The following is a 12,039-nucleotide window of genomic DNA, read 5'->3' as shown; positions in this document are numbered from 1 at the left end:
TAGGGAATCCAGGCTAATCAAACGTGTGTGTATATATATGGAATATAAGTGGTGAGAGTTTGCCTTTGTTACAGCATTAAGTACTGCTTTGAAGGAAAAGGCTGCAAATTACAAAAAGGAAACTCTTCATTTCCACACATTCTTAAAGAGTCGTGTCTGCAGTGTGACCTGCAGATTAAGTGCATAAAAATGAAGTTTCACTGAGAAAATACAAGCAACGACTTCCATGCTTTCCGAGGACTATTGTTTAGAGGGCTATTGTCTCACTCCCAGCTTCTTTTGTCTCTCACTGCATCCTCAATATGGAAACATCTGCCAAAAAGGACTCAGATGAGTAATGCAGGTCAGCCACATCTAACAGACAACCACTTATTTTAGGAACAACTTATGTCAGCTGGTATGTAATGCAGGTAATGACTGACCATCTGCAAGGCAAGGAGGGAAGAGTTATGCTCCTTTGCACTCCCCTAAGTTTACTTGAAAATTCAAACCATGTTGCTCAGGTTCTTGATAAGTTTTCTCAAGGAAGCAGCAGGACATGGCAGAAAATTCATTCACTGTGCTGCATTCTCATTCTCAAGGCACCGAGAGCCTAGTAAGTGGGTTCTAGAAGCATTTTCATTCAGCTATCCCTGATTATTGGCTAAGACAGCAAGGAATGTTGGGAGTTGTAGTCCAACAACATCTAGGACTCATGGTTGAGGCACACTATCCTAGACAGAACACTCCTGCAACAACACATTGAGCACAAAAGCCAATAAGCCTCCCCATAAGAATGGTGTTTCTCATTACTAGTCTTATCTTGAAAAAAATCCACAATGAAGTTTCAAGGGTCTTTGTGGTTCCTATAGACAGTTTTTAAGGGATTGCACTGAACTGTTGAGTCTATAGCAGTCTAATGAAGGTTCTTTGTGCCAGCTGTTTTGTCCGCCTAGGAGAATGGAAAACTCTGCTTAATTACTTAATGGATTGAAACCAGGAAAGCACTAATTACATATCCTCCAAAACAAACTGATGGCACATGATACTACCATATGCTCTCCTCCCTTCTGCAAGGCAATCTGAGTCACCTATGAAATCAGCAAAGAATTTGGCTTGCCACATCTTCTTACTTTCCACCCTAGAGTTATTTTTACTGAGGCATTACTACAACTGGAGAAAAACAAAGATCTAGGCTTCTACTTGGAAACCTACCTAAGCTTGCTTTCATTTCTGCTGTGGGCAGTATTACAAGCAGCTTATGCCCAGGAGATCCAAGCAGATGCTTCTTCTAGTTAAAACCCAGGACTTGCCTTTAGCCTTATTAAAATACTGAAGCATGCCCCTTGATCTACCTAAGTGACCAGACAGAAGGGCAGGCAGATGCCTGGACTTCCAGGCGAGAAAAGTTTGACCAAGTGCATCTTGTCAGGCAGGGCAAGAAAAGATGCATTTATCAGGATTTGTTAATCTGAACAATTGTGAAGATGCAAAATCTCTTCCTCGCCACACACTCACCCCTCTTCTCAAAGGAACTGATGGAAAAAATGGTTGCATTAGAGCAATTCACCTGTAGGATAGGATGCAACCCAACTGAGGGCTCCAACCTCAGAAGAAAGAATAGCTCTGAAGGGTAGGACAGCCCCAAATCAAAATTTTCCACTTGTGTTTAAGATGCCATTAATGGAAGAGCCATGACAATAGCGGTCTATTTTGCCCTCTGCTGCGTGTAGCCATCCACACCACTCTTAGAGCATAACAGGAAGTATAACACCATTATAACTATGTAAGTCCTTCCCTTGGCTGTGCGGGAAAAGGAACTCTGTGTAAGGTATATGGGAGACCACACCTTCAATAAACATTTGTAAGGCCAATACGGTGATATAAGACAACTGTTCTCAAAGCAATTAAATATTCTCAACACATGCACACCATCTCCGTGTGCCTGTCCCATGTGTACAGGTACAGCCTTGACTTATCTATATGTAAATGACACACTAACTCTTTTCACTCAAAGTCCAGTGGGCCTGCTGGCATTCAGCCATGCAACCACCTCCCCTATGGTATAGTTACAATAGGTTTGATTTTGTACTACTTCACTCTCTAGCCCAGGAGTCCCCAAATGCTATGGACCACCATGTCTGCATTAAATGTTTATATTGATTTTAATAGTATAGTATTTCATTGCTTCTGTTATTTCTTACCTTGTATTTTATTGTATTACAATTTGAATTCTATGGAATGCAAATTTTAATACAATAAAATACAAGCTAAGAAATAAAAACAGCAATAAAAATACTATTAAAAACCATACAGCATCTAGCACACTGCATTACAATTGTTACAACAGGCAGAAAAATCCACCAAGACCTTCAGCAATTTTTCAAGCAGTCCATGGGAAAAAGAATCTTGGGAACCAATGCTCTAGCCTACCCAAAGTTACTTCTGTTGAGAAAAAGACACAATACAAGACATCATTCCACATTTGTTCCAACCCTCCAATTGGATCAGTCATCCTTTCCAATGTCAACACCTACCACAGATTTCCATACTGGCAAGAGACGCATCCTAATTATCAGCTGTGGGAGAGATACTAACCCTGATAGCTTTTATAGCAGAGATTGGAATATTGCATCAGAGAAGAGGAATGCTTTTAAATACCAAGTTTCGGGTTATGTGCTGTCCCTACAACTTCTCCAAATCATGTCCTCATTTTCTGGTGGCACGTGTGCATTTCAGGGGATAAATGAGATTTCCACAATCAGTATGGAACAGTTCCCAGTTGATCTTCCGCATACATTCTGAAGTGCTAGCCAGGGGTGTCAGGAACACCTGATCTTGAAAATGGCTTTGAGGCAAAGAATTCTGGGGGGAGACATCTTGTCTGAGATGGGGCCTCTGAGAGGCATGACTTTGCAGTTCTCACAGCTAAAGCTAGTTAATTAGGCTGCAAGCAAAAACACCTGCTTAGTGGAGACTGGTTCTCAAGGCCACACGCCTGGGAAGCTTGGGGAGTGCGTGATCATTAGGCGCAAAACCTCCAGAAATGTTTCATCATCAGAAAGCCCCCTAACTGGCTAATTAATTCCTGGCTGTTGCTGGGCATTTTCCCATAAGAAAAGGATTCAGACCATAGCCGTTGTTCCCTACTGTTCCCTATGGCTGCCGATGCTACCTAAGTGTGGTTCGATCTTCCATCCACTATCCAGGCTATCTATCTCTAGGGAGATGTGGAACCATGATGCTATTTTGCTGTTTACCTCCTTGCAAGTATAGATTAGGCTAGACAGTTTTGTTGTTTTGTGACTGTAACTCCCTATATTTTACCTAGCCCTCAGGGGTGTGGGTTTTAAGGAACCATTTTGCTGCTCTAATTGTGCACATATTTTACTAAATAAAGCTACTTCTTATTTACCAGTGTGTGTTCATTGCAGGAGGGGATCAGGCTCTGAATCCAGCACCTTGGCCAATTGATCATGGACTATTGTATATTTGGATATTTTGCCTAAGGCTTCAAGACAAGTGTAGTTTGGTTCTTGTCTGTTGAAATCCTTGGCAGGTCTACTTCTGGCACATTAGGTTTCCCCTTGGCCAAAGGAGGTGACCAGGTTAAAGGGTGATGGTAGTCTACCTACCTTATAGGGTTGTTGTTCGTTACTCAGCCCTAGTAAGGGGAGGCATGGGTTTGTGCCTTGCCAGGATCAATTGCCCTGGATTTGGGAATTGAGTCCTGGGACTGAACCGGGGGCGGTTCATGACAAGTGGTAGAGAACCTTCAGCCAAACCTGGCCTGCCAAGTCTCCCCAGTTGGCCCATTTTCCCCAAGCCACACACCTGACATCATATGCAACATCAGGTATGGAGCCGGTTGAAACACAGCTGCAGAACACAGGAGTTAACCACCGGTGGATCAGCTGATGCACAAGGAGTTTAATCCTGCTTGAGCCATATCACCCCTTGGCTTATCATTGACAGGTGGATGGGACAACCCATATTTCAGTCACCTGACATCACAGGATTGAAAGTTGGATGGTCCTGCTATTTGTCAACGCCAATAAAAATCTGGCCCAACATGCCAAAAAGGTTCCCCACCCTGTGTGTATTGGTTATGTGCCTTTGTGAAACTAAGTTTCACGGGACTGAAAGTGGATCAGTTCCGATTTCTTTTTCCCCTTCCAAATATGCGAGGCGAGGCAAAACAGGAGTTTTTCTCCCCATTTCATAATGCTAGAACCTGGAGACATCCAAGAAAGCTGAATGGTGAGAGATTCATGACTGACGAATGTACTTTTCATACAGTAGACAGTTAAAACCAGTTTTTTGTGACAGGACTCACAGGTACGGAGTAGCGGCACCATTTTTTTTGCTACCCATTGTAACCATTTTTTGCTAGCACACATGGCACTTTCATCAAGATAGGAGTACTGGCACCTTTTTATTTTTAACCAACAAAAGTACTGGATTAAAATGCTGCTACAAGATGTAGTGATGGCCACTAAGTTGGATGGCTTTAAAAGTGGGTTTGACAAATTCAGGAAGGATAAGGCTGCACCTTGGCTGGGGCTGATCAAATTTTAGTCCAAAACATCTGGAGGGTGCCAGGTCGGCAAAGAGTAAAATAATGGTAAAGGCACCAAACATTCTCAAGGATTGTGCTCATTTCTCCAGGGCCGTTTTCAGACAGTAGCATTGGACCATTTTCTTTCTGCCCCCTGGCAGTTATGCTGTAGGGTGTCACAGGGTACCTTCATGCTGTTTAACATCTGCATGAAACCCTTGGAAGCGGTCATCAGGAAATGTGGGTTAAGTTGTCAGCAGTACACTGACAATACCCAGCTCTATTTCTCTGTAACATCTGAATTGGGAGAGGCCGGGCAAGCCTCCTAAGCAAGATGGAGGTGCTGTGGGTTGGTGGTGGTTCCTGAGTTCAGATAACTGGTCAGTTGTCTGCTTTGGATGGGGCCGTGCTCCCTCTGAAGGAGCAGGTCCATAGTCTGGATGTGCTCCTGAATGCATCTTTGTTGCTAGAGGCCCAGATGACCTCAGTGGCTAAGAGTGCCTTTTACCAGCTTCAGGTGGTAAGACAGCTGCTGCCATTTCTGGACTGGGATAGCCTCGTCACTGTTGCCCATGCATTGGTAATCTCCAGGTTGGATTACTGTAATACGCTCTATGTGGGACTGCCCTTGAGGTTGGTCCGGAAGCTGCAGCTGGTGCAAAATGCAGTGGCATGACTGCTCACTGGGAAAGGGTATCACCAACATGTCACTCCACTGCTGAAAGAATTGCAGTGGCTACCTATTAGCTACCAGGCTAAGTTCAAGGTTCTAGTTTGGGTGTACAAAGCCCTATACAGTTTGGGACCAGGATACCTAAAAGATCATCTTATATACCTGGTCGATCACTGTGCTCTGCTGGTGAGGGCCTCCTGCAGATACCATCTTATCAGGAGGTCCATTCTGCACAACATAGGAAACGGACCTTTAGTGTAGTGACACCTACCCTTTGGAATTCCCTCCCCTTAAATATTAGACAGGCGCCATCTCTGTTATCTTTTCAGCACCTACGGAAGACCTTTTTCATCTTTCAATACGCCTTTTAAGTAGAACCATTATGCCAGTCTGCATCTGTGATACAACTGCTTCTTAATATGTTTTAAAAGTTTTTTAAAAAAAGGTTTTTAAAGCTTTTTTCCCCAAAAAATGTTTTTAAAGAAGTTTTGTTTTAATATGTTTAAGGATGTTCTGTTTTAATACTTTTAAAATCTGTTTTTATGATCTTTTAAACTGTTTCTAGTGCTTTTGTTTGCTGCCCTGAGCTCCTACTGGGAGGAAGGGCAGGATATAAATAAAATAAATAAATAAGTTCTCATACAGTAGGCGTAGGGAAGATCAAGGCTAGGGGTATTATTATGTGACTCTCCAGGCCTCTCTGTTGGGCTGTCTCCCTAAGCCACACCTCTCCCCAAGTGCTATTGCCTGGCTGGAATGTGGCCTTGAACTGTGATTAATATTTCCTACTTGCCTGGATGGAGAGGTGTGTATAGAAAACTCAGAATTTTGCACAGCTTGAATTCAATCAAGAGCAGTAGTGTAGTGGCAAACTCAGAAGTGGACGGTTCCTTCATGATAGTCACAGCCATGCCACCCCCTTTTTGCCGCTGAGTTGAAAATTAGGTCCTCGTTAATGCCTTCTCTCACAACAACAGACATCTCTAGGAGCCAATAAGCCTGGAAGGCAAAAGTGTTAGCTACTGAAAAGTGTCGTCTAGTGGCTGACTCACCTCCTTTCACTCTGATTGCTCCAATCGACAGGACAAGGGTGCACATTAGAAGATGCTTCTCAGTGGCTAACACATTCCCCTTTTGTGCTGATTGGCTCATAGGATGCTGAAGACATAGGGACCCTGCTTCAAAGTACTCCCTCTAAATTCCCCCCCAAGACTCCAGATGACTACAACCCTGGCCAAGAGATAGATCTGTTGCTCCAACCATTTTTTCCCCACGCCCATCACTGGTATGTGGCCCCTGGAAGGTTGCCCATATGTGGCCCCTGGAAGGTTGCCCATATGTGGCCCCTGGAAGGTTGCCCATATGTGGCCCCTGGAAGGTTGCCCATATGTGGCCCCTGGAAGGTTGCCCATATGTGGCCCCTGGAAGGTTGCCCATATGTGGCCCCTGGAAGGTTGCCCATATGTGGCCCCTGGAAGGTTGCCCATATGTGGCCCCTGGAAGGTTGCCCATATGTGGCCCCTGGAAGGTTGCCCATATGTGGCCCCTGGAAGGTTGCCCATATGTGGCCCCTGGAAGGTTGCCCATATGTGGCCCCTGGAAGGTTGCCCATATGTGGCCCCTGGAAGGTTGCCCATATGTGGCCCCTGGAAGGTTGCCCATATGTGGCCCCTGGAAGGTTGCCCATATGTGGCCCCTGGAAGGTTGCCCATATGTGGCCCCTGGAAGGTTGCCCATATGTGGCCCCTGGAAGGTTGCCCATATGTGGCCCCTGGAAGGTTGCCCATATGTGGCCCCTGGAAGGTTGCCCATATGTGGCCCCTGGAAGGTTGCCCATATGTGGCCCCTGGAAGGTTGCCCATATGTGGCCCCTGGAAGGTTGCCCATATGTGGCCCCTGGAAGGTTGCCCATATGTGGCCCCTGGAAGGTTGCCCATATGTGGCCCCTGGAAGGTTGCCCATGAAGTAATGTGACCTTTAGGCTGAAAAAGGTTCTCCACCCCCTGTTACAGACAAAGTCCCCAAGCCTTGGCACATGCTGAAATGCAGAAGCCACCAAAGCACTTTCAGCTTGTGCTGGCTACAGTCAGACGTATGCAGCTTCTGCCTGCTAATCTATATTTTAAAAGTAATATCAGACATGCAAGACTGGACTGGGGCAGACTGAGAGACTTATGGAACCAAGGAGCACCAGATAGGATGCCACCCATTGCATCCCCTAGTAGAAGTCGGGGGGGGGGGTCAATTTAAGATCAAGACAAGTGAAATCAAGAAAAAAAAACAAATTAAAATAACTGATTTAGACTACCAGGCTCCCCATAACATTGTATTTCTTGGCTGAGCCATTATGCATATTAATGAGTTTATGAAATACAGAATTTACATTATCCAAAGTGTAACTCTTTGCAGTGTTGCTTTTCGTTTCACTTCTGATATAATTGCACAACTCTCCTACCTTGTCACCATCCCACCTCAGAAACACTTAATAGCTAATAACTTAATTGCAGCCTGCCTACCTATGCACATATGTCCGTCCAGTAAAAATTTATAAGGATCCAGCCCAGAACTTCCCAGAAACTACTGCTAGTAGTCACCAGGAAGTACAATTTATTTTCCACAAAATGAATAGGAAGTGTATGCTTACAATTTGTGAATCAGGTTACCTGAACTCTGCAGCTTCCCACTCACTAGAACGTTGGAATGTGCATACCAGATCATTCAGGTGGGCATAATAGATAAGGGTCTTAGTGATGCACAGACTGGCTGTATCACAGTAGCTTTGATTACTTCCAGAGCCTGGTTCCGCAATCAAGCTCATAATGACAATCTAATGTGTGTGACCCACTGTTGGGTGATGTTTGTGGACACTGCTTTTGAACATGGGAGTTTCACTTAAACCAAGCTACACCCAATAGCTGTGTTCAAAAGTACCTTGCATGCATTCTCTTAGCAGTCTTTGCAACAGCCCTAAAGGCTGTTAGAAATTCAGCGAGTTTTAGCTTATTAGCCATGTGCCTTTTAAACTTGCACTGTTACCAATAAACTTTATAGCACAATTCCCTGCATACTTAGAGGAAAGCCCCATTGTGTTTAACGGGGCTTACTCTCAGGCAAGAACAGCAGCAGCAAGCTGAGAATGAAGTTGATAAAGTTCAGTTAGACACGTTCACGGAGAATAAAGCTATCAAGGGCTACTAGTCACAATGATTATATATTACCTGCAGTATCAGAGGCAAGCCTGCCTCTGAATAGCAGTTGCTGGGGAAATCGAGTAGGGAGAGTGCTGTTGTGCTCACATCCTGCTTGCAGGCTTCCCAAAAGCATTTAGCTGGACACCATGAAAACAGAACAGTGGGCTAGATAAACCTTTGGTGTGATCCAGGAGAGCTCCTTCTGATATACTTATAAAGGCAACAGACCAAGCAGAAGGGAGAAATCAGGGTTTGCATGAGAGTAAAAGGAGATACAGCCCCATTAGCTAGGGATGCTGACAGTTGAAAGCAGGCTGGCCTGGCTAGCTCAAGACACCCACAGGTCAAGCAGAAGTTTCATATTCAGCCCCAGTTTACTCCTGAAACCCAGTTGCTGGGGACAGGTGGTTGGTTTCCGCCATAACGTTGGGTTTCTAAAGAGGACTTGTCTAGTCACTGCTGAAATCTGAATGATTAACGCATTCATATGACTTTACCGTTTTTTAAAAAGCCTATAGAGCTAAAAGGAAGCACATTCTGTCCTCCATCATCCAGACAGGGACCAAAGATCACTGAGAAGTTGCATCACCTGTCTCTCAGGAAGAACACTATGGCAAAAGGGAGGCCAACCTAGCCCATCATCATCACCCAAAGAAGCAGCTGCAGGTAGTTTGCTTCACCGCTCCATGCCAAGGAAAAAAAACCCTTAAAAGAATTTTACAGCTCAAGAACTAGTGTCCAAGTTTGCTTTTTTCCTCCTCCCTCCCAAATGCCTTTTCCTTTTGTGTCATGTCTTCATTCAGGCAGCACTGTTGAGGTCCAGGGTTGGTTTACTAATTGATCCATGCAAACCATGCTGGGAGTCTCCCCCCCCCTAATTTGAAGAGTGCAGCAAAAAATACTGCACTCTTAAATACATGACATTAGGATAGTATTCAGTGCTAGCTCTTCTCAGAGTAAGCCCACTGAAGTCCACTGACATGAGTAACTTAGGCCCGTTAACTTCAACGGGTTTACTCCAAGGAGAGTTTACATGAATACAACCCAATGTTGTTATTTTTTAAAAAAAGGTAACGTATCTAGTGACAACGCAAGATAGGGCGATCCTTGGGAACTCACTGCCACTGGATATAGCGACCATCACTAATTATTTTTAGTCACAGAAAGCCCCTTTTGTCCTTATCGATTGTTTATCGCTGTTCATCTAAACGGGGAGTGGTGGTTGAGGCGAACCGGCTCTTTCCTTTCTTACCTTCTGGGTGATGTAGCAGGTGAAATAAGAGCGGGGGGCAAAGACACTGCCGGAGTCGGGACGGGACGCCTCGCGGAGGCGAGGTCGACCGAAGAAGCCCTGAGAGGAACTGACAGCACCCGCCACACCAAGGCAAAATAACAGCGGCCGCCATAAAGCTAAAACCCCCATCACGACTCAACCTGTTACCGTCTCAACACCTCAGCCACAGCTGCCCTTCGCCCCTTTTATACCTGAGTTTCGGGAGGGCGGGGGGAGCCGGGCACGAGACTACTCCTGACTCCGCCCATAGCCAGGAAAGGTTACGAGGAGAGAAAAGAAGCCTCTAAGGGAGACGGGGAGGGGAGAGGCTTGTGTTAACACTTCTCTCTCCCGCCCGCACGACGATTGGCCGGCAGGGGTCTGTGATTGACAAAAAAGAGAAAACGATTTGCCGAGGCTGTATTTCACCCCACCCCACAGCCTCTTTCAGAGCTTTCTGCGATTGGCTAGCTCGGAGGCCAAGATCCCGCCCCATCCCTGCCAACAGGGTGCGCGAGCGGACCTGGAGGCGTCGCTACGGTTGAAAGCAAACACAGCGCTCCGATTGGCTTTAGGGTGGAAAAGGAAAGAAGGTTGGGCGGGGCTTGAGTAGCGATTGACTGCCTTCAGTTCAGGCGGGGGAAAAAATAGCCCTCGTCTTCAGGTGCTTCTTTGTCGAGAGTGCCTGTTGGTGCTTTCCTCGCCTCGGAGGGTCGCGCGCTCGCCTTCTCGCTCTTTGTCTGATTGGTGCACCAGAGCGACGTTGGTGTCGTCACTCCCTTGGGAACGTCGCTTGAGTGTGAGTAGATCTGAGGCAGTGGTTGAGTGAGTCTCGTTCTCCTTTTCCCTGTTCGTAACCCTTTGCCTTTCTTTTTCTCTATAGTCTTCCCGCCCCCCAGTATGGACCTGACCCCCTAAATTTCTGTGGCCTCAGTGTCTTTAAGGGAGGGGCGAGGAACGCGTTTCTCCCCCTTCTCCCTTCAGGTACTGTTGGTCTGTAACTCCCATCACCCTCAGCCAGTACAGTAGTTGGATTCCCCATCCTTGTTTTATGAGTTGAGCGGCAGGTAGAAGTCCAACGGGTATAGCTAATGATACACGCGGGTACCCAGTACCTTCGGTCTATGTAGAAATTCTTCTCTAGCATGCATACCTTAATGTGGTAAGGGGGTTTGAGAGTGCTGAAGAAGCGGAGAGCAATGCCGTCAGGCGTCTAGACCAAGAGACTAGACTCCTAGCAGGGGCACCCAAGGCGGAATGGTCAAAGCTGAGACACCAGACTAAGATGCATCCAGACTCAGAGGAAGGCAATGGTAAACCATCTCTGAATACCATTTACCATGAAACCCCTGCTAAGGTCGCCATAAGTCGTAATCGACTTGAAGACACACAACACACAATAACATGTAGAAATATGTTGAAGATGAATAGAACTTTGTGGTAACTGGGGAGGAAAAGGAAATGAGGCAAGATAATCAGTTCAATCAATCAACTTTATTGCGTGTAGCCATAGGCCTTTGCAAGGTACAAGAAAAGTAAAATAACCAGACAGGTAAACTCCGTGGGAGCTGAGGGGGATACAATATTACAGCGAACACGTGTCTGTAAGAGACTTGATGAAACTCGCCCTCAGCTTTCTAGCGGCTAGGGCGAAGTTGGCCACTGCAACTGTTACTTGTTTATATTTATCAGCTAGTAACTCTACTACCACATCCTGGGGGGATTTCCCCCAGAGCGAACAGGTATAGGAGGCCAAAAATTTTCTTCTTGGATCCTCGTACAGGGGGCAGAAAAGGAGGTAATGGACGATATCCTCTGTACAATTACAGCCAAAAACACATCTCCTCTTCTTGGTTGGAATTCCCAGATATCTCCCATCAAGGTAAACCCAGGGCATCACTTGGAATCTAAGTTCCGTAAACGACCTACGTATGTGGGCGCACGTCAATAGATAATCAGTTGTAAAGTCTGATTCCCTGAATGAGAATGGAAATGGACTGCCTTCAAGTTGAAGCCGACTTATGGTGACCCTATGAATAGGGTATTCATGGTAGGCGGTATTCAGAGGGGGTTTATTTATTTATTGTATTTGTATACCGCCTCATAGCCGAAGCTCTCTGGGCAGTTTACAGTAACTAAAAACATTAAAAACAAATATACAAATTTAAAACACACCTTTTAAAAACAATTTAAAATACAATTAAAACAATTTAAAACAATTTAAATAATAATAATAATAAAATAAAATTTTATTTGTTAGTGGCCTATCTGTCCGAATTAACGGACACTCTAGGCGACTTACAGCAACAATAAAATACAATACACAATTCAACCACATTTATCAATTAAGCTAACATCAAAAACA

General features: G+C 45.3%; 2 protein-coding genes across 5 annotated transcripts in view; one reads left to right on the top strand and one right to left on the bottom strand.

Annotated features, from left to right (window-relative positions):
- The window catches only part of PRCP (prolylcarboxypeptidase), a 39,971-nt gene extending 29,965 nt beyond the window's left edge, over positions 1 to 10,006 (bottom strand). Inside the window, exon 1 of one of the 2 annotated variants that reach the window (XM_061628959.1) lies at positions 9,654 to 10,006. In XM_061628959.1, coding sequence (XP_061484943.1) covers positions 9,654 to 9,824 — 171 coding nt within the window. In that variant the 5' untranslated portion in view covers positions 9,825 to 10,006. The remainder of the gene's footprint in view (positions 1 to 9,653) is intronic. The other variant, XM_061628957.1, reaches the window with a different exon arrangement.
- Positions 10,007 to 10,132: 126 nt separating this feature from the next.
- The window catches only part of DDIAS (DNA damage induced apoptosis suppressor), a 49,163-nt gene continuing 47,256 nt past the window's right edge, over positions 10,133 to 12,039 (top strand). Inside the window, exon 1 of one of the 3 annotated variants that reach the window (XM_061628947.1) lies at positions 10,133 to 10,473. The gene's annotated coding sequence lies outside the window, so the exon portion shown is untranslated. Of the gene's footprint in view, positions 10,500 to 11,494; positions 11,557 to 12,039 lie in introns of those variants that run through there. The other 2 variants (XM_061628949.1, XM_061628950.1) reach the window with 2 other exon arrangements.

This window comes from Rhineura floridana, chromosome 5, assembly GCF_030035675.1.
Source record: "Rhineura floridana isolate rRhiFlo1 chromosome 5, rRhiFlo1.hap2, whole genome shotgun sequence".
In the NCBI taxonomy this organism is placed as follows: domain Eukaryota; kingdom Metazoa; phylum Chordata; class Lepidosauria; order Squamata; family Rhineuridae; genus Rhineura; species Rhineura floridana.
The sequence above is the reverse complement of the archived record's forward strand: the minus strand, read 5'-3'. Positions and strand labels throughout refer to the sequence as shown.